At 51.0% G+C, this 21,825-nt stretch overlaps 1 protein-coding gene across 8 annotated transcripts in view; it reads right to left on the bottom strand.

The window, feature by feature from the left end:
- Nucleotides 1-2,153: 2,153 nt before the first annotated feature.
- The window catches only part of Arhgef2 (Rho/Rac guanine nucleotide exchange factor 2), a 52,726-nt gene continuing 33,054 nt past the window's right edge, over nt 2,154-21,825 (bottom strand). For 5 of the 8 annotated variants that reach the window (XM_057792947.1, XM_057792948.1, XM_057792953.1 and 2 more), the window contains 21 exons: nt 20,290-20,434; nt 18,234-18,301; nt 17,926-17,989; nt 16,982-17,111; nt 16,689-16,798; nt 16,400-16,546; nt 15,181-15,431; nt 14,611-14,736; nt 13,615-13,732; nt 13,238-13,486; nt 11,363-11,439; nt 10,413-10,582; nt 8,917-8,984; nt 6,159-6,359; nt 5,717-5,833; nt 5,540-5,607; nt 5,368-5,403; nt 5,104-5,154; nt 4,482-4,925; nt 3,509-3,692; nt 2,154-2,936 (listed from right to left, as the gene is read on the bottom strand). In XM_057792947.1, the coding sequence (XP_057648930.1) occupies nt 2,863-2,936; nt 3,509-3,692; nt 4,482-4,925; nt 5,104-5,154; nt 5,368-5,403; nt 5,540-5,607; nt 5,717-5,833; nt 6,159-6,359; nt 8,917-8,984; nt 10,413-10,582; nt 11,363-11,439; nt 13,238-13,486; nt 13,615-13,732; nt 14,611-14,736; nt 15,181-15,431; nt 16,400-16,546; nt 16,689-16,798; nt 16,982-17,111; nt 17,926-17,989; nt 18,234-18,301; nt 20,290-20,434 (2,898 nt within the window). In that variant the 3' untranslated portion in view covers nt 2,154-2,862. Of the gene's footprint in view, nt 2,937-3,508; nt 3,693-4,481; nt 4,926-5,103; nt 5,155-5,367; nt 5,404-5,539; nt 5,608-5,716; nt 5,834-6,158; nt 6,360-8,916; nt 8,985-10,412; nt 10,583-11,362; nt 11,440-13,237; nt 13,487-13,614; nt 13,733-14,610; nt 14,737-15,180; nt 15,432-16,399; nt 16,547-16,688; nt 16,799-16,981; nt 17,112-17,925; nt 17,990-18,233; nt 18,302-20,289; nt 20,435-20,607; nt 20,695-20,790; nt 20,876-21,825 lie in introns of those variants that run through there. The other 3 variants (XM_057792955.1, XM_057792952.1, XM_057792949.1) reach the window with 3 other exon arrangements.

The raw sequence follows: 21,825 nt of genomic DNA, 5'->3' as shown, positions 1-21,825 counted from the left end.
CCTCCCTTCAGGACCAGTCTCTGGGATGACCAGTCACTCAAAATCCCAGAAAGGCAGCACCCTGTGGGGAGGGGAGGCAGCACCTTGTGGGGGAAGGCAGCACCCTGTGTGTGTGGGGAGGCAGCACCCTGTGTGGGGGGGAGGCAGCACCCTGTGGGGGACGCCACAATACCTCCAGGTGCCACTGCCCGTTCCACCCAGTCGCCCAGAAGCTTTGAGGAGTCGCCCAACTCACGACATATTAAAGGATGGGAACGAGATTTAATTAGCCTCTTGATGTTTAATTTCCTCTTTTTTGATAATGTTTAAACTGGCTCCAAAACGCCAGGCCTTTTACTAGCCGTCAGGAAGGGGAGAAATCTCCCCTTCCCTGAGCTTTCTTCCCACTGCCCTAGCAGGGCCTCTGATGGCCTGGCTGGGGCCGGATACTGCCCTCTCTGGGGGCATCTGCTTTACAGAACCCCGGGGTCAAATATCGACAAGACCAACTCAAGTAGCTGCGTGTGGCCCTACTTCTGATGGAGCAGGGAGGGTAGGGGGGTGGAGGATGAGGGGGTGGGGTGGGGAGTGGTGACGGAAAGCTGGGCACCCAGGCTTAGAGCCCCCTCCAAGGGAGCAGTATGGTTTAGGTAAGGAGCTGAACCCTGGCCCCCAGAGCACACTGCCACCAAGGTTTGAAATGGCAGCAATGGGGAGAACAATTAAGACTCCAGGTTCAGAAAGCACGGCTTCGGACAGAGAGATGAGAGGATGGGGCTGGCTCTGTGCTGATAATGGGGTGGGATTATGGTAATAAGGCAGCAGAAGCACCCCAGCTTCTCAGAACTCATACTCTGGGACTCAGTCTCCAGGTCCTAGGTTTTCTCCCCTCGAGAATGCTGGGGAGTTGCATTCCTTTTCTCCTGACTTTACTGCTGTCTCCTCTACTTGACCTCTGCATGCTTAGTGCTACCTGGAGCGCAGCTACTGAGCCATCGGAATGCTCGAAACTGTGCTGCTATTTGTAAGGCAGAGGGCCTGGCAACCGATCTGCACCCGTCCTGCAAAGGAAAACAGCAGAGGCTGGGACTGGGCATACTGGCTCATGCCTGCAATTCCGGCACTTGGGGCTGCGGCAAGAGGATTGACGTGAGTCCAAGGCCAGCCTGGGCTTCACCGCAAGACCTCGACTCAAAAATAATAAAGTAAATAAATAAACATATAAAACAACTCCTACGGCCCAAGAATCCCATGATTGGCTAGAAAGTGTCTCGTAAGGGCCAGAGGCTTATAGAGGGGAGTATTGGCAGCATCTCAAACCCTGCTGCCCATGCAATGCCAATCCTCCTTTTTAGTTGGGGTCCTGAGACCCTTCTTCTCACCCTGCATCACAGGCTGTGGGGGTGTGCATGCACTGACCCTGCCCTATGGCCTAGAGACAGGAAGTGGGATGAACCAAAACCAAGAACTGAAACCACTTACTGCCTTTCCACTGGGCAGCACGAGCAGGGCTGCTCCTCTGAGAACTCAGCCCTGAGTCTGACTCTGTGGGAATGAAGCGTGGGGGCGGGGCGACTAGAGAGGTGGCAAGAGCCAGATGTGACATCCAAGCACAGCACACAAACAAGATGCGAACAAGTTTTCTGATATTGGAGCCACCGACAGCCCCTGGAGCCTGGCGCGGCTTCATTCTCATCATTGACATTTTGAGATCTTAACGAGGGTTTGGACAGCTTCATTTTTTTTAGTGGCCTCTTCAGTGAGGTAGTGACAGCCCCTTTATAGAAACCGTGGTCACTGCCTGGCTGCAGGCGCCGCAATCCTTAGAGTGGGCCAGAGAGACAGCCCCTGGTGCGTTTCAGGTCTTTAATTTTTTCCCTGCTTGGGTTTTTCTTTCTTTGTTTGTTGTTACTGTCCCTTTTTGCTTTTAACAATTAAATTGGCCGACAAATGGCTATTGCTGGTGGGTATTAGGGGTGCATTGAACCTCCCCCCTTTCTTGCTTACGTTTCAACCACAGTTGCCGTGGTGGGAGATGAGGTGGGTTCGAGGTTCCCTAACCCACCTTAGAGCTTCTTTCAAATGGCTGAGGAAGAATTCCGAACAGGAGAGCCCTGACTGTAGGTGAAAGAAGCCACTGTCTCCCCAGTTCCTCAAGTTCAAAGACATGGGGCTAGAAGTACCTACAATCTTCTTTTAAAAATATAAAACACGTGCAGTTGGCTTTGGTACAAAAAAAGAAAACAAAAACAAAACATTCTGGTCCCTGTAGATTTTCCCTCCCCCACCCCAATACATCATGGCCACCCTAGCCTCGACTCCATCAACCCCAAGGAGCCGGATTTCCATGGAGGATGAAGAGAAGGAAGACCAGCAGGAGGAGCCTAAGGAGAGTGGGGAAAGGGACACAGGCCTACCCACAGCCCTCCTTAAAGGGGCAGTAGATTCTGTGGCCACGGACGGGAGTCGCTGGAGTGGGTGTTAGCCCGGAGCAGCAGCTCGTGGCTAAGCTACACATGTCCCAGCGGTGCGAAAGGAAAGGCCCTGGTCCCTATGGCTTGGTTCCCATGTCCCTGGCCCTTTAAGTCTCACTCTCCCCCACATAACCAATAAACAATAAATAAATAATTTTTCCTAAGTAGAGGGAAGAAGGCATGAAAACTGGCATCTGTGGTGTAGCTCTTGGATGCCACCTGGGGGCTGTGGCCTCTAACTCCCCAGTCCCACATGGCCATAGGCATCCAAGGATCCCAGGAGCTGGCAAGGACAATCAGCAGTTCTTTCAAATATTCCCTCATTATTGGCAGAATGGGGACCCCAAGGTTTGACCCCTTTACTAATTAATGTTCTTCAGTGGGGCACCAGGCAGGTGGTGGGGTCCCCTTAGCTCTCCGAAGCTGTAGGCTCCCCATCTCGGCTTTCTGTCTCCTCCGGGATGTCCTGCATTCGGGTGAAGTCTGGAGAGTGAGACAGGGTAGAGGTGGTGAGGAGTAGCTCATACAAAGGCCCCTATGCAGACATGGGGTGCGGCCTCTGGGCACCCTGGCGGGATGACCAACCCCTCAGGCAGCAAAGTCACTGTTACAACACGAAACCCCGAGAGGGGTTTGACTGTTTTCTCTCCATTAGGAGGTGGCAGTCTTTAAACTGTTTTACTTTAAAATGAATTTCTACTTGTAAAGATTGGGAGCCACCAACCAATTAGAAAAACTGCCTCTCAAGAGTTCTACTATCCTGGGCGGTGACGGCGCACATCTTTGGTCCCAGTACTTGGGAGGCAGAGGCAGGTGCAGCTCTGAATTTAGGCCAGTCTGGTCTACAGAGGGAGTTCCAGAACAGTCAGGGCTACACAGAGAGACCCAGTTTCAACAAATAAACAAGAAAAACAGCAGAAAAAGAGCTTCATCCCCCATTTGTCACCACACAGCAGGAACCTTCCCTGAACATCTCGGAATAACTGAACCTCAGGAGCCACTTGGCAGTACTTTCAGAAGCCGCAGTCCCAGACCAGGACCCCAGAGGGTCTCACCTCGAGGACTGTGGGGTGGGGATAAGCGGCTACCACCTTCCTCCTCACTGCCTGTGTCGGGGTCACTGCTGTCCTGCAGCCGCTCCTCGGGGCTACCAAGCTCCTGCCTCTCTCGGTCTTCAAAGGGTCGAGGGAGGGAACGGACAGTCACAGGCAAATCCAGGCGGTCATGGCCTCTGCTGGGCTATGGAAAACAAAAGGACAAGACCAGGAGATGGAGCAGGCACTGGTGAGCGAGGGCAGCGAGCCCTCCAGGATCTCAACACACCTCATCTCTTGAGGTTCACCAATGACCCCCCCATCAGTAGATTGACCACCAACTGGCTCTCCTCCCAGCGAGACAACCATATTGTTTCCTTCAAGGCTCATCTCTACAACTGCTGGGTCCAGTTGGCTCTCCAGCCTCAGGCTTACATACAAGGACTCCAGGTATAACAATGCCCGCAGCGCCCCACACAGACTACTAGGAGAAATCTGGGGAGAACAGAGCGGATTTGCTTGTTGAGGTGCTGGAGATTTGCACAGGCCTCTACCACTGAACTTGCCTCAAACTTCTTTTCAGTTTAACTCGTATGATTTTGTCTGTACGTGTGCACAGTTGTGTATAAGGAGGAAGCCAGAGGTCTACCTCAGAGGTCTTTCCTTAAGAGGCATTCATCTTGTTTGATGAGACAGGCCTGCTATTGGCTTGGAACTCATCAAAGAGACGAGGTGAGTTGGCCAGAGAGCCTGTCTCTGCCTCCCCTCACTGGGATGGTGAGCAAGGCACCATCAGGCTTAGGACAAAAGAAGGTTCTGAAGGATCGAGCTCAGATCTCACGTTTACAACTGAGGCATTCCTGCAGCCCTATTAGTATTGTCATTCAAGTCCCTTGTGTTGTCACTTGGAGATTATGCCCAACAACTAAGTGTCTTTGGGGTTCTGCAGGCTCTCCTGTTCCTGAGATTCACTCCACCACTCCAGGAGCCTCACCTGAGGGGGATTGAAGCTCAAGTAGAGAGCATCGCCTGCTGGAAGGCTGCGTCGCCGAGGGTCCAGAGGCCTGCGGGCCCAGGGGGCCTCCGCTGGGAGTGGCTCATTTTGGCCCAAGGCTGCCAGCTGTCGGCGGGCCTCTTCAGCCTCCCGCTCCAGCAGGGCCCGGGCTTGTTCACTCTCCCGGAGTCGGGCCTCCAGGCTGCCAGCTTCAGTTGCCCGCTCTTCACCCAGCCTCCGGCAGCGTCTCAGCTCCTCCTGAAGCAGCGTGTGTTGCCGCTGCAGCAGGGCCAGTTCCGTTGCCTGCTTCTCAGGAGCCGCAGGAGCAACCACAGCCCGGCCAGCTTCGCCATCCCTAGAGTTGGCTCGGGATAGCTTTTCCCATCGTTCAGGACCCTCGGGGAATCGGGCTTCCATCAAAGTGTCCTGCTGGGCCACAGCAGCCTGAGGATAGGATGAGGCCAAAAGGTGTTTCAGAAGCCACCTACCTGTCTCTCAATCCCGGGGACCCAAAGAGCTCGGCTTGGGGGAGTATGTAGGCCTGTTAGGATGACTGTCACCTACAGGGACACCTCGGGCTGGCTCCTCCCCTTCTTCCCCATTCCAGCCCTTGCTCACTAACCTGAAGGCCATGAAGAAGTCCGTAGAGATTGACCAATCGCTGTAACGCCTCCTGTGGACAGAGAAAGGATGATGCACCAGTGCACAAGCTTAGGAAGTGACCAGAAGTTGTAAAGAAGCTGCGGAAACAGTAGTGCCTAGAGACTTACTTTAAGTCCAGACGCCCCCCCACCCACCCAAATCACCCAAACTAGGGGATGATTTCTCAGATAGAGACCAGTTTCCCTTTCCCTCTATCTCCTCTACCGCAGAATCCCCACCTTACCTCCTGGGGTGACCTCAACTGATTTCCATTCCGATCCTGCAGAAATGGACAAGGATGGGGAGTCAGCAGGCACAGACACACCTGGGGGCCGTCCCCAGTAGCTTTCTACTGAACAGCCACACGCTAGCTGTGCCCTTCCTCTAGCCACTCCCTGACTCTCTTGAGAACCCACCTTTTGGCTGGCATCTGAGTCTGCTCTACAGAGCTCAATGGAGCCATTGAAAGTCCTGGCCTCTCCATCTGTTGCAGAAGAGAAAGAAGAGAGTATACTTACCTCCTTAGGGACCTATAATACCCCCCCACCGCCCCGTCTAGCCACTCCCACCTCGCTCTCATGCCCTATACTCACTAGCAGTGACCCCAGGACTGGTGTTGCCACTATCAGGTTCCAAAGGTAAAGCTGGTTCTCGGGGTGTCAAAAGCAGATCAGCACCAGGCCCCACCAGCAAGTCTTTCAGGCCTTCCACTGAAGGGGAAGAGGAGGCAGGGGCAGGAGACAATACCGAGTGGGATTCATACGACAAACAGTGACTGTTCAAGTATTTAGGGAGTCAACATTGAGGCTGTGGGGTTTCAGTCAGCCATGTTGCACCCAAGGGAACCCAAAGATGTCCAAGGGGCAGCAAGCCTGACAGAGGGAGGGGCATCCAACAGCAAGGTCAGCTCTTCCCCGCGCCCCCCCTTCCCAGGAACCGGACCAGGACAAATCATCAGGGGCCTTTAAAGGTTGTGGGGTTGAGATGGCCCTGGTCTGAGTGACAGCCTTGACATTTCAGAATGAGAGCCCTCACCTTCACGGATGGCATCTCGTAACAGCCGCTCGCCTCGAGGGGACTCAAGGGACTCAGAACGGAAAAGGCCCCTGGGCAGGGCGGGCAGGGGCATCCCACTGACACTATCTTCGTCTGCCTGGAAGTGAGTCATCTCAGCAAACAGTCCGACCTTCTCCTGCAGCAGCTCCACCAGCGCCCGGTCCTTTTGCTGCAGCTCCACTGTGGACAGGAAGAGGTAAGAATGGAAGGAAAGGCCCAAGGACCCAAAGAGCCTGTGAAGGGGCATCCCAGGGCACAGGGTCAGCACAGGCAGAGGGGCAGGACTTAATTTTGGACTTGGAGCCTCCCCCTGCCCACCTCCCAAAAACCTTGTGTGTGATATAAATCACTGTTAATTTTGTTTATAAAAATTCGTGAATCCCAGCACTCAGGAAGCAGAGGCAGGTGAATCTCTGTGAGTTCAAGGCCAGCCTGCTCTGCAGAGCAAGTTCCAGGACAGCCAGGGCTACACCGAGAAACCTTGTCTCAAAACAAACAAAACCAAGCCTGCGAAAAGGGTTCAGGCTGTCTATCTCAATCTCTCCGTGCTCATTTAGAGCCCGCGCAGAATTTCATTTGGTCCCTGGCTCCCTGCGCACTCAGTTGTGCTTCCCAGAATGATTTGCAGTTAGACACTGCTACATGACCGACTTCCTGCCTCGTGTGTAGCTAAGGCTGGTCTCGAGGATGCTCTGCTCCCCCATAAGGACCAGGAATTTGAATACTTAGTACCCAGTTGGTGGCTATTTGGGGAAGGTTAGGGGGTGGAGCTTTGCTGGAGGAAGTTAGTCACTCAGGGAGAGCTTTGGAGTTTCAAAAGACTCCAGCTCTCTCATCTGTTCCAGATGTCTCGTTTGCCACCTGCTGTTCCTACCATTATGAACCCTCTGGAACTGTAATCCCAAAAAAAGTCCTTCCTTCTTTGAGTTGCCTTGGCCATGGGGTTATACCACAGCAATATAAATGTAATTAAGACAGTCTTCCAAATGCTGGAGTTACAAGTGCATATCACACACCCTATTCTCATTTTTTAAGAAATTGTGTAACCATTTTTGGTTGTTGGGTTTTTTTGTTGTTGTTTTTGAGACAGTTTCTGTGTGTGTAACAGCCCTGGTTACCCCGGAACTCGATTTAGCCTCGGACTCAGAGATCCACCTGACTCTGTCACCTGAGTGCTGGGATTAAAAGTGTGCACAACATTTATTTTTATGCATATAGGTATTTGCTGCATTTATGTCTATGCACCATGTACATGCAGTGCCATCAGAGGCCAGAAGAGGGCATCAGATGTCCTTGGGACAGAGATCACACACACATACACACACACACACACACACGTGCACACATGTATGCATGTATATTCATATATACACATATAAATACTACGTATGTGTATGCACATATATGTATGCATGTGTATGTATTCATCTACACATGTATATGTATAGATGTATGTATATATGTGTATACACACATTTACACACACACACATATTTATTTACACATACATACACACGAATATCTATTTGCACCAGTCTTACAAAACTGTAGCATATACTTCACATTGTTTAAAATCCTAGATATATATCAGGCCACATGAAGCTTTCATGTTTTTTCCCCTAAGATTTATTTTTATTTTATGTGTATAAGAATTTTGCCTGGGGGGTGCTGGAGAGATGGCTCAGAGGTTAAGAGCACTGGCTGCTCTTCCAGAGGTCCTGAGTTCAATTCCCAGCAACCACAATGTGGCTCACAACCATCTGTACTGAGATATGGCGCCCGGGCATACATCGAGACAGAATGTTGTATACATAATAAATAAATAAATCTTTAAAAAAAAAATGAATTTTGCCTAGGGCTGGAGAGATGGCTCAGTGGTTAAGAGCACAGGCTGCTCTTCCAGTAGTCCTGAGTTCAATTCCCAGCAACCACATGGTGGTTCACAACCATCTGTAATGAGATCTGGTGCCCTCTTCTGGTGTGCGGGCATACATGGAGGCAGAATGTTGTATACATAATAAATAAATAAATAAATAGGGCTCGAGAGATGGCTCAGTGGTTAAGAGCGTTGCCTCCTCTTCCAAAGGTCCTGAGTTCAATTCCCAGCAACCACATGGTGGCTCTCAACCATCTGTGATGAGGTCTGATGCCCTCTTCTGGCCTGCAGACATGCACGCAGACGGAGCATTGTATGCATAATAAATAAATAAATAAATAAATAAATATTTTAAAATAAATAAATAAATCTTAAAAAAAAAAAAAAAGAATTTTGCCTGTTAGACTAGAGAGATGGCTCAGAGGTTAAGAGCACTGACTGCTCTTCCAGAGGTCCTGCGTTCAATTCCCAGCAACCACATGGTGGCTCACAACCATCCGTAATGAGATCCAGTGCCCTCTTCTGTCATGCAGGCATACATGAAGACAAAACACTGTGTACACAGTAAATAAATAAATCTAATAAAAAAGAAAAAAGGAAAGAAAAGAATTTTGCCTGCGTGATTGTATGTGCACAATATATGTGGCCGAGGTGGCCAGCAGGCATTAGGCCTTTGGAACAGGGTTACAGACAATTGTAAGTCACCAAGTGGGTACTGAGAATTGAATCTGGGTCCCCCAAAAGAGATGCAGAACTTCTTGAACCTTGGAGCCACCTCATCAACCTCTTTCTCATCTTTTCCAGAGCTGCATATTTGTATGGCTACGCTGTTAACCGACGCACGCCCTGCAGGGAACTTACTCTTGATCCTCCGGAGGTAGGCCTCATCCTCTGTCTCGATCAGAGGGAAGTCCTCCCTAGAGGGGCATCTGCAGAATAGCAAATAGCAGGCTGAGTTTGTGGAAGAGACACCAGCAACCATCCTGTCCTTCGCACACACTCTACAGACCCCTTCTAGGGAGACGGCCTCTCCCACTGGGGCTCCCTTTGCTGTGCACCAACTTTCCCCACCGACCACTACGGAAGGTTAGATAGAGCCTGCACTGAGGACGCTGCTCTGGGTCTTGGACACAATCTCTAACTTGGGGGTGGGTATTCTGTAGAAACAGTCTTTAAGAACACATTAGTCAACTTTCTTGTTGTTACTAGTGTTTCCAGCTTCTGATCCTCTGCACGTCCCCAGATTTATGTGGTGCTCAGGACGGAACCCGGGGCTCCCAGGTGAGCACCCTATCAGTTGGGTTACATCACTAACTCTGTTGTAGTTTTTTAAGACCTCAGCCCAAGTAAAGTGGGTCCTGAAATCCTTTTTTTTTTTTTTTTTTTGGTGTGTGTGTGTGTGTTTTTTTTTTTCCCGGGACAGGATTTCGCTGTAGTTTTAGAGCCTGTCCTGGAAGTAGCTCCTGTAGACCAGGCTGGCCTCAAACTCACAGAGATCCACCTGCCTCTGCCTCCTGAGTGCTGGGATTAAAGGCGTGCGCCACCACCGTCTGGCTGGGTCCTGAAATCCTTATGCACCAAAGTTGACCTTTAACTCTGAATCCTTCTGCCTCCGCTTCCCAGGTATTGGGGTTATAGACATCCATGCCACACCTGGCTTTTTCAACATTTTCTGCCTGAGCGTCTACTTTTTCCCCATTTAGTTAGACATTTGGCTGATGACTTCAAATCCAATGTCCTAAGGATTTACTGCTTTAGCACAACTGATTTACTTCTTGAATCTACTGTGTGGAATTTATGGATAAACCATACTCAACTCATTAATATCAATGCTTTAATTATCCTATTCTTTCAATTTTAGAAAATAAAGATAAAATGCTACAATGCAAATAAGAGCCTTTTTCCTATTGCCAGTGCTGTTAGTGAGGTTACACTATCACTAGCTGGTAGGGAAGTCATCACGAAGAGCTACGTAACTCCTTATCAGTGCAGAATACTTTGAGGAATAGCAGGGTTGTCTGACCATAAACTATAACTTCATGTATCTTTCTTTCTGCTTCTTCTTTAGACAGGGTTTCTCTGTGTAGCTCTGGAGCCTGTTCTGGAGCTGGCTATGTAGACCAGGCTAGGCCAGCCTTAAACTCACAGAGTTCTGCTTCTGCCTCCCAAGTCCTGGGATTAAAGGTGTGTGTCACCACCGCCTGGCTCATGTATTTATCTTGGCTCATCTTGTCTTCCTCCAACCTCTGCCCCAGTCTCTAATGATGGGTTCTGTTACCAAGAAGTATTCTGCCTAGGACCTAAGACCATGAGACCCCGAGGCCATATATACACACAGACAACAGGCACACACTCACACGCGCACGCTCTGCTGAATGACACGAATCCAGGTACTACGGTCATCTCGGGACGCTGTGTGCACCTCGTACATCTCAGGCGGGCCAGCACTGATCAAAAACATCCCTTTCGCCTGGTTGGCAATGTCTCTTACGATCAGATTCTGTAAGGATACCACCGAAGGCTTGTCCTGTCAGGGAAAAGGAAGAATTAAGACTAGGAATGTTAGCCCTTCATATCTTGGTTCTCAGTCCTAGAATATCAAAGGGATTGAAGATAATGCTGTGTATGTAAGATCACAGGCCAGTACCAGCCAAGATTTAGAAGTGCATGTGAGACCCTTGATATTCATATCCCCCCAGGGGTCCCAATATATAACCTGAACTGGTATTGAACTCATGTAGCCCAGGACAGCTACACAGTTGCGATCCTCATGCCTCTGCTTTCCCAGTACTGCTATTACAAGCTTCTGCCAGCTACGCTTTTGTTGTTGTTGTTTTGCTTTTTGAGACGGGGCCTCACTGTGGAACTTGCTATGTAGACCAGGATAGGCTTGAACTCAGAAGTCTACCTGCCTCTGCCTACCAAGTGTTGGGATTAAAGGTGTGTTCCACCATTCCACGGCAGAGTTTATTTATTTATTAGAGTTGGGATCTCTCATATAGTCTAGGCTAGACTTGAACCCACCATGGGGCTAAGGATGACCTCAAACTCCTGATCCTCCTGCCTCTAACTCCCAAGTGCTGTCGTTACAGCATGTACCACTGTATCTGGCTTCTGAGCTTTATCTTCATTTCTACAAAGTAATGCTAACGATGGGCTTTCCTCACAGGACAAGCATGCCTGTGCACGGCACTAACACCTGGTAGCTGCTCTTACTTATTATATGGAATTAACAGGTATAACAGATATTTATATCTTTCTTGGGTCTGATAAGAACAATGAGTAAGAGAACAGAAGGAAGGCTCACCAGAGCAGGAAAGATGTACTTCTGGTCCTTTTCCTGGAGAAACACTAGCACATCTGTCATCAGCAGCAGCAGCACATCTGGCCAAGATACAAAGTTGGAAAATGGTCAGCACTAAGGTAAAGCAACTGTTTGCCTTCCTCCCGAGGACCAGCTCCATAATCAGAAGTGTCTGGATTCCCTAACAAGAAGGGAGGTATTCTAAGCCTTTAATTCCCATGTCCAGCATCTGACTAATGCAGAACCTTTTTAGGTAATCATTTTATTTATTTGTTTGTTTGTTTAAATATTTGTTGTTGCTGTTGTTTTCCTTTTTTCTTTCTTTCTGTATTTCTATTTACTTATTTATCTATATTTTTTGATTTTTCAAGATTTTTCATCTGGGCGGTGGTGGTGCACAACTTTAATCCCAGCACTTGGGAGGCAGAGGCAGGCGGAGCTCTGTGAGTTTGAGGCCAGCCTGGTCTACAAGAGCTAGTTTCAGGTCAGGCTCCAAAGCTATAGAGAAACCCTGTCTCCAAAAACCAAAACCAAAAACAACAACAACAAAAGATTTCTCAAGGGTTTCTCTGTAGCTTCGGTGCCTGTCCTGGCACTCTCTCTCTGTAGACCAGGTTGGTCTCGAAGTCACAGAGATCCACCTGCATCTGCCTCCCAAGTACTGGCATTAAAGGTGTGCACACTGGTGTTCTTGCCTGCATGCATGTCTGTATGAAGGTGTCGGATTCCCTGGAACCCGAGTTACAGACAGCTGTGAGCTGCCGTGTAGGTGTAGGGAATTGAACCCAGGTTCTCTGGAAGAGCAGTCAGTGCTCTTAACCACTGAGCCATCTCCCAAGGCCCCTTTTTAGGTATTCTAATGAACCGACACAGTTCTGCTTCTTACTCTTACACAGCAGAGGGACAAAGTTAGCTTCCAGGAAAGCGGCATTGCAAGGCCGTCCCACCAGCCTGGACTCATCCCATCTCCAACCCCAGCTAGTCCTGCTTCACTTCCAGGCTCTCAGAGCCTATGGGTCCTTGCACTCCCAGGAAGGGAGGAACCAATGACCAAGTCTACAAAGACCTGAATGCCATAGTCAAGACCACACAGCCACCCATGGCCTGTGGGGATTTTACTAAACTGTGGACACAGAGGGGAGGGCTTTTGCTAATCCCTCAGAAATGGAACTCTCCAGCCTTGCTATTTTTAACCCTCAATGCTTTATATTCTTAGCTGCTGCGTGGGAGGGATGGGAAGGAGAGAAACGGATGGAGGAAGAAGCCTGCTAAAGACTGACAGTACCCAGGCCCTAGGAGTAGGAATTTCACAGCACAGCTGGAATTTCATAAGGGCTCTGGCTTTGGGTATCCCCCCATCCTTGACCTCTAAAATCCAAGTTTAGAGTTGCTATTTTCTTGTGCTGATTTAGGTGCAAGGACTTTATCAGTGCAGATAAGTTCTAATAAGGGAGCCTGTGGAAGAGTGCCCAACCCCCATGCAGGCCTGTAGCCGGTTCTCTCTTTCCAACTTCCCTGCCCTTCAGGGTTCAGGCCCCACTGTGGGCCTCCCAGATGTATCTCTGTTGTCTTAGCAGTAGGGACTGTGGCTGGAGGAATCTCCTTCTCATCTGCGTCTCTATGTCCCTTTGGTTAGGACAGGTAGTTCGCTGGCCACTCACAGACCACAGAAATGAATGCATTCCGATAAAGACGTCCCTGTTGGCCCATACTGTCAAATGCAGAGTTTAGACTTCGGCAACCATAGGTTGGTTACCTCTTTGCCTCCGGAATCTCACGCTTGGTGGAAGGCTGTAGAAACAGTCCCGCAGGGTGGCCGCAAATCCCGTTCAGACAATCTAACCATGACTTACCAGGTCTGCCAGCAGGGCCACTGACCTTTGAAGCGACCTGCGGCTGTCTTCCAGAGCAGGCAGCCGTCGTGGATAAGTTTACGCCGCAGAAGTTCCTCTCGGCCGAAGGGGCCCTTGCCAGGCACAGGGGTCTGAGCCCGAGGGTCCATTCGGTTGTAGATCTCCTGCAGGCGGGCCCCCTTCTCCAGCTCGTGCACGTCCTGGTCCACATTGGACAGCAGCTCCTTCACCAGGCCTAGTGCTGCCGTCAGGTCTTGGCACTCTTCCTCAATGCCTGGTACCACCAGATGCCCAGCACGAGAGAAGGTTTAGCTGGTGCCATCCCAACCCCAATCCATCTGAGACTGCTCAGAGCTCCCCACCCTTCCCCAGGGAGGCCCTGACCGCCATGCTCTTCCTCACCGTGAGAATGCTGCAGGATCCGGTTGATGAGCACTGGGTATTTGGTGATCCGCTGAGTCACCAGCAGAATGCACTCCTGGACCCCATGTCGCTTCAACACAGCTGAGCGGGTCACTTTCTGTAAGGGAAGATGAACGGCTAAGGGGACAGACAGACTGGGAGCCCAAGCTCTGCTGCTGGCCCATCCTGGCATCTGCCCCATGCTGGCCTGGGTAGAAGGCTTCTGGGAAATGGGGAAGAGAATGTCACAGGTCTGTGGTGATGACCAACTCAATAGGATATGAAAATGAGTCCAGTGTCATCTTGCCCAGTGAGGAGTGGCAACTGACAAGGTCTGGTTATGGTACATGGAAGGCAGCGAGACAGGGGACTCGCTGTGAGTTCGAGGCCACTGTGGTTTACATAGAGAGTTCCACGACAGCCAGGGCTCATATCCCTGTCTCAAAACAAAACAAAACAGAACAAAACAAAAAACCCAAAAAGGCCAGGCAGTGGTGGCGCACACCTTTAATCCCAGCACTTAGGAGGCAGAGGCAGGCGGATCTATGTGAGTTCGAGGACAGCCTGGTCTACAGCTTGAGTTCCAGTACAGGCACCAAAGCTACACAGAGAAACCCTTTCTCAAAACACTCCCCCCCGCCGGGCGGTGGTGGCGCACGCCTTTAATCCCAGCACTTGGGAGGCAGAGGCAGGCGGATCTCTGTGAGTTCGAGACCAGCCTGGTCTACAGAGCTAGTTCCAGGACAGGCTCCAAAACCACAGAGAAACCCTGTCTCGAAAAACCAAAAAAAAAAAAAAAAAAAAAAAAAGAAAAAAAAAACACTCCCCCCCGACACAAAAAAACAAAGAAACCCAAAGAGATCTAAGAGCACACAGGCTCCACAAGGGTGTTGAAGTGCCTCCCTTTACGCAAGCACAGAGGGCATATGCTACCCCGGGGGCGGGAGAGGTTTGGGCCATGAGAAGGCTGAGCCTGGGCTGGAGATGCTTGCTTACCCGGATGAACTGCTGGAAGCGCTTGTCTCGAGCGTACAGCTCCTTATAGAGCTTTAAGGCCTTGGTGTGGCGGCTGCAGAACTCCGAGTAGGTCTTGCGCATTTGCTCTGCGCTGGAACCTGAGAACTAGAAGTCGGGACAGCAAGACCAGGTCAGCACACCTCCGGCCTCCTGACAGTCAGCTTCCTCCTCTCCAATTCTCCTCAGCTTCCCTTCCTGCTACCAGAGTTTGGTTGGAGGTAAGAATTGCTCACTCTTTGGCCAACAACATGGTGGGAAAGAACTGACTCCCAGAATGGTCCTCGGACCACCGCACGCTCACGCGCATTCCTGTGCAGGCACACACACGCACATAATTTTTCTTAACGACAGAGCCCTGTACACTAGCGTGCATCTTTAACTCAGCACTTGGGAAGCAGAGGCAGATGGATGTCTGTGAGCTGCAGGCCAGCCTGGTCTACATACGAGTTGCCAGACAGTCAGAGCTGCATAAGACTTTGTCTCAAAGCAAGAAATGCTCATTTCTGTCCTAGCCCCTTCCACAGACATCACCTAGGAGCCTTTTCCTACCTGACTGATGAGCAAGTCACCCAGACGATGGATGACAAAGTTCCGGGTGCTGCCTGGACATAGGGCCTGACGCCGGCGTTCCAACAGCTGACTGAGGAAGCGTGTGTGAATGTCACTGAGCTCATCCACGCAGGGGAACAGGCCCTGGACTACTCCCGGCTCCAGCTGCAGCTCTTCCAGCATCCCGGTGCGGAAGAGGCGTGTCATGATCTTCAGTGTTCTCACGTGGTGCAGCTCTGTCTGGATCAGCTCTACAGAGACAAAGGGACATCTGTCTCTGCACCCTACCTCAGACACAACTCATGATGCCCCAGGGTCTTTTGGTAGCTAACTCCTGCATCACTGTCATCTTAGGTCATTTTCGAGTTTGTTTGTATCTCTATGCCTTGTCATTTCAAGCTGGGAACAATTCGAGGGCAAGAATCATGTGTGCCGGTGGCTGGAGAGATGGCTCAGAGGAATAGAGCACTGGCTGCTCTTCCAGAGGTTCTGAATTCAATTCCCAGCAACCACATGGTGGGTCACAACCATCTGCAATGAGATCTGGTGTCCTCTTCTGTACTACAGGATACATGAAGGAAGAAACCTATATACATAATAAATAAAAATCTTTTTTTTTTTTTTTTTGGTTTTTTCGAGACAGGGTTTCTCTGTGGTTTTGGAGTCTGTCCTGGAACTAGCTCTTGTAGACTAGGCTGGTCTCGAACTCACAGAGATCCGCCTGCCTCTGCCTCCCGAGTGCTGGGATTAAAGGCGTGCGCCACCACCGCCCGGCTTAATAAATAAAAATCTTAAAAAAAAAAAAAAAAAAAGAATCATGTGTGCCAAGTGTGAAGGTTTCCCTGTTCCCAGCATAGGGCTGGGCGCTGGGCATGGAAGAGGCAGAGTGAAGACTGGGGACCGAGTGAAGACAAGATCCAGGCGAGGTCTTGGGAGCTGGGTGTAGTGGTGCATGCCTGTAATCCCAGAACTCAGGAGGCCAAGGCAGGAGGACTGAGAGTTTGAGACCAGGCTGGCCTATACCCCGAGACTCTTCTCTAAGAAAAATAAGATTAAAAACAAAAAACAAACAAACAGAAAAAAAACGAACGGCACCAAGAAGTAGGTGCACAGGGACATGGTGGCCAAGGACAGAAGAAGGTGTCCTTACAGGTGGGTAGCACAGGGCAGATGCAGTCAAGCAGGATCTGGTAGAAGCTTGTGTGTCCCTGGGGCTTACCGTAGATGACATCCTGCTGCTTCATCACCTCCTTCTTATGCTGCTGCAGGAAGCTGCTGTCCACCGCAAGGCTCCACGAATCTGCCGCAAAGTCCTTCTCGTCCATCTCAAAGTCACTCATGAGTTCGTTGTAGATCACTTCTGCACCTGGGTATCGGTGCAGGAGCCACCTCAGAATGCAGCTCTCCTCTCGGACCTGGGCCCTTCCCTGGATCCTCTCCCTTCCTCCCTTCCAGGCTTCTCACACCCCCACGCCAGCATGCCTCTCCTCCATGCTGAGCCTGCTCACCTTCATCAATAAGGGATTCCACGGACAGGGTTCGGTTCCGCATGTTGAGGGAGTCTGTGGACTGGGAGAGGATCCGACGCAGCCCCAGGGGAGACTCATCATTGAAATGTCTGAAGGAAGTGGAGGCCATCTACATCACCCCCACTCGGGCAAGAGGTCCCTCCCCAGGTAGGGCCCCTAAGGACAGCTACTCTGTTTGAATTTATCTTTCACATATCTGTCTCCAGTTCCGAATTCATGGGCAGAAGTGGTGCTCTCCTGCTGGGACCCCTCTTCCCCAAACAGAAGCTCACCCAGCAATGTTGGTGGTGGAAACACTCTTGGCCAAAGACAAGGAGGAGCGGCCACGCCGTGAACCTAGCAGGGACTGCCGAAAGCTATCAGAAGGGTAGATGGCGGAGCTTGGTCGCTCTCTGGTGGTTGCTGTAAGGAAGGAGGCCAAACAGGAAAAAACTGAATTGCTCAGCTCTTTGGTCTCCCAGGCTCCTCAAGTAGAACTAAGGTGAAGTGAACGGCCTGTCTTCTGCTCCTTACAGACAGAGACTGGCAAACCAATCAAGAGAATGTCTCTATCCACTGCGCAACCCCTCAGCATGAATTAAGAGTCTGTTCTTGGCGGCTGGAGAGATGGCTCAGAGGTAAAGAACACTGGCTACTCTTCCAGAGGTCCTGAGTTCAATTCCCAGCAACCACATGGTGGCTCACAACCATCTGTACTGAGATCTGGTGCCCTCTTCTGTACTGTAGGTAGGATACATGCAGGAAGAACCCTGTATACATAAAAATAAAGGTCTTTAAAAAAAAAAAAAAAAAAAAAAAAGGAGTCTGTTCTTATTTGTTCTTCAACCCCAGAGAAGCCTGTGAGCAAAGCGAAGGCTGGAGAGGTGAGACCGGTCTGGAGTGACAAGCTGGAGAAGGAACCTGGGCGCTGTGCTTCTTCTGATCTGACGTGTGGCAGTCGCCACAGACAATTCCCAAATGAAGTATAGATAAACGGCAATCATGAAAGGATGCTGCAAGGCTCAAGTAACCAGCCATCCTTGTCCCTCAAACCTATTTGGACTTGTCTGTCTTGACAGTAACCCCAAGATTAAGGACCATCCCTACGTCACCCCCCAAGACACTTCCGATCAAAATGAGCTGTCTGTTCCTGGGTATGACCTCATGGGGGCAGTAGAGATCATGGGCTCAGGAGCTCGGTGGTCCTGGGGCCCATGGGAACTTCCCAATTACTCACTCTTACTTCGGAGAGAAACAGACTGCAGGGCAGTGTTGTTCTTCAGCAGAGCAGCTTTCTGTTGCTGTGGCACAGAGCAAAAGAGAGACACCAAGAATAGCTGTCACCCAAAGACCCCCACACCCAGGACAAGCCAGGACCTAGCGGCTGCCCTGCCCTCTAGTTAGGCAGGGCTGTGACCTAAGGGGGCAGGTCTGGGCTGCCCCATGGCAAGGACAGGGACATAGGGGAGGGAATGAACAGAAAAACAGACAGATACTGCAATCCCTGCCCTCTCCCCCAACCCTCGGCCCACCCTGCCCTCTCACCTTCTGCTTGACCTTGGTACAGTTGGCCAGGGTGTCTTTACAGCGGTTGTGGATAGTCACATTGCAGGCTGGGAGGGTGGGGTAGAGAGGGTGAAGGGAGGGCTGGGTGGCACAGGAGGAGACACACCCACATGTAAACACCCAACTTCCTAGGCCATGCATTCTGCAGACACTCTTCCCAGCTTCCCAGAATCTCATGCCAATCCCTCCCCTGCCTCCCTCATCCTTCAGCAGGAATGGAAGTGAGAGGGGTCTGCGACCCAGAAGGCTGAGGAGATGAGGCTGGCTGATGAGCACGGGGCCTCCCCAGACCAGAGGGCGGCAGAGAGCGGGGATGCCCCTGGCCCTGACCCCCTGAGGAAAGCTCCCTGCTCCCTTCACAGATGAAGAATTTGGTCTGGATACTGTTCCCTAGCCCAGGTCACCCAGCTGGTGAAGAATTACAAGTTAAACTTCAGTGTGTCTTAATCCAAAATCCACACTCTTGCCCAGTGGTGGTGGCGCACGCCTTTAATCCCAGCACTCGAAGGGCAGAGGCAGGCTGATCTCTGAGAGTTCAAGACCAGCCTGGTCTATAAAGCAAGTTTCAGGACAGTCGGGGCTACACAGAGAAACGCTGTTTCAAAAAAACCACACACACACACACATACATACATGCACACACGCACGCACGCACACATGCATGCACACACGCACGCACGCACGCACACACGCACACATGCATGCAGTCTTCTGCACTAACTCCATCCAGGCTGCTTCTCCCTTCTAGGCCTGGGAAGTTCTGTTCCTCCACTAAGGCAAACTACAGCTCCCACACTCCATCTGCTTCCACCCATCCCCCACCCACCTCTCCATGAAGTAGGAAAGGAAAAAGGAAGAGCAGAGCCTGGGCTTAGGACCATGGACTGTCTCCTTCAGTGCTACAGCTCACCCCGACCCCCCCCCCCAACACCACAGGAAACGGCTACCTCGTGCAGACAATGCCCAATACCACGCTCACTTCCACAAATACAAGGCTCACGGGGTGAGGCAGAAGGGGACGAAGGAAGCAGGGCTGTGGCAGTGCCTACCCTTGGAGCTCCCTTCTCCTACCCCCAACACCTAGTGTCTCTGGATCAAACCTCCGCTTTCCACCTGCTCTCAAAATAGTGCTACCCACCTCCCCTGTTCCCCTGGCAACAAGCTTCCGGACTGAGTATTTTGTCAGGTCTCCAGAGGGATCTAGATTTTAGCTCTAAATCAAGTGGTAAAGAAGTAGGGAGGAAGGTCCCATTAGTTCTTCCCGGGGTTCCTCCCAAAGTCATAAAGGGAGTCAGAGTCAGGCCACAACACCCCTGTAATACTAAAGGAGGAGGCATGGGGCTGGGGGGCAGGGCAGCGCTGCAGCCTCTGCACTGGTGACCCAAGGAGGCAGCAATTCCTCTCTGTGTTCCTTTAGTACAGAGCCACCCTGGGACAGGGTGAAGGTTGGATACGCGCAAGATTAGGAATGTTGAGTTCTCCCTCCATCACACAGGTCTCTGTTGCATTTCTTTATCAGGGTTAAAGAAATAGACAAGGCCTAATTCCATCTTGTCCTTGAATCAGCAGACTTCAGATTCCACCCACATGCAACAAGGGGATCCCCAAGTCGAAAATGTCCAGTGGGGCCCAGAAAGATGGGCAGAGGCAGCTGCAGGGTTGGCAGCTTCCCTCTTCCCTAGCTCCTCTCCCACCCTGGTTCAAACACACATTCCTGCTCCTTTCCCAGACAGTTCCCCTAACTGTCAACAGCTGTTCAGAAGGCAAGGGGGATACCCAGAAAGTGACAGCTGGAAGGACAGGAATCCCAGACTCTGCCAACCCACACCCAAGAGACCGGACCATGCCACATTCCAACAGCCACCACCCAGAGGAAGGGCAGCAAGGGAGGGACCAGGCACCTGGACATGGGACTTGAGTCCAGGTGGGGCTCAGAAAGAGTCCCTTTTAAGGATCCGGGGTGGAAAGGGCAGATGGAAGGGACTAGGGTTGATGACGACCCAGTCTGAGTGACCTGCAGGGACCAACAACTTACTTGGGCAGATGAGGGCTTCCTTGGCTGTGATGCTCTTGTTACAGGCGTAGCACATAGTCATGCCCGAGACTGAGATGGTGGTAAAGAGGTGGCCGTTGGTATAGCGAGCATCCTTGGCTTCCTTCATCTTCTCCTTTTCCCGGGTCTGCAGAAAGGTCGAAAGATAGAAGTGAGGCCAGGAGAAGCCAAAGCACTGGCTTCCAGAGACCCAGGCTGAAAGCAGAGCCACGGAGGAAAAGCCGCCTAGAGAGGGTGGATGGCCCCAGCGGCCAAAGCACAGGGCAATCAGTCCCTAAGGTCTGTAGGCCTCTGGCCCACCTGGCCCCGGCGACTGGGCTGCCTCCTGTTGCCACTCATCTTCCTAGCTCTAGATCTCTGCGTCCTCACTCCACCTCCCAGGCTCAGCTCTGCTCGCCCCCGGCTGCTAGATGCTTTCTCTGTGCTGGGGGAAGATGCGCAGAGAGGAGGGGAGGACCAGCGAAGCAGAGGGTGCCAGCTCACCAGCGCTTTCCAATCTATGGGAGTTAGCTCCTCTCATAACCATGACAACGGGTGTTGGAGCTGCTGTCTTCAAAGCAGTCATGAGGAAACAGGGGTGGGAATGCAGGAGATTCCCTTATTAGATTGGCTGGGGGGACAGAATGCATCTTCAGCACCCCAACCCAGAGGTCAGGACCCCAAACCTCTAACTCTTCTACTTATACTCAATCAGTCAAAGCCCAAAAGATCCACCTCTGGTCACCTGTGTGTGCGTGTGTGCCTGTGTGTGTGTGGGTGCTCAAGTAGCCAAGAATACCCTTGAACTTTGGATCTTCCGGCCTCCCCTGCTCAGTGTTGGGATAAAGCACTGTAATGCCCCATTTGTCCCTGAAGAATACCTTTGCCTTTTTCTCCCACTCCATCCAGCTTCTGCAAAAGTCCTTAACTTCCTTTCTGTTCCTCCCCAAGCACCTGACTTTTCCAAGAGCCAGAAAAGACAATACTGGCTGTGGTAGCTCATGCCTATGAATTCCTGCACTTGGGAGACTAAGACAGGAATATTGCAGCAAGCCTGGGCTATAGACAACTTTCTCAAAAAACAAAACAAAACAAAAACCCAAAACACAAACACAGACACACACAGAGCACTTACAGAGTGGAGGTGAGAAGCTTGGAGTATGGACATCTTTAGCTATCTAGTGATATGGATGATGTGAGGGCCAATCTCAAAACACCACCACCACCAAAATAAACAAACAGGTCAGAAGAGGAAGAAAAGCAAAGGCACCTGCTGCCAAACTTGATGACCCACACGGTGGAAGAACCGAACTGACACCCACATTCCAACCATGGCATATACCCAGTAAATTAGAAAGGGCAAGATAGCCGGTATACTGGAGCGTGGTTTTAATCTCAGGAGAGGCAGGCAGTAGTATGAGTTCAAGACCACCCTGGCATACATAGGAAATTCCAAGCTAGTCGGGGCTTTACAGTGAGACCCAGCATCTAAATTAATTAGTTAATCAATTTAATTAAAGATGTTAGAGGACAAGGACA

This window comes from Chionomys nivalis, chromosome 18 (assembly GCF_950005125.1).
Source record: "Chionomys nivalis chromosome 18, mChiNiv1.1, whole genome shotgun sequence".
Lineage (NCBI taxonomy): Eukaryota > Metazoa > Chordata > Mammalia > Rodentia > Cricetidae > Chionomys > Chionomys nivalis.
This window is presented reverse-complemented; position numbering and strand designations above follow the sequence as displayed.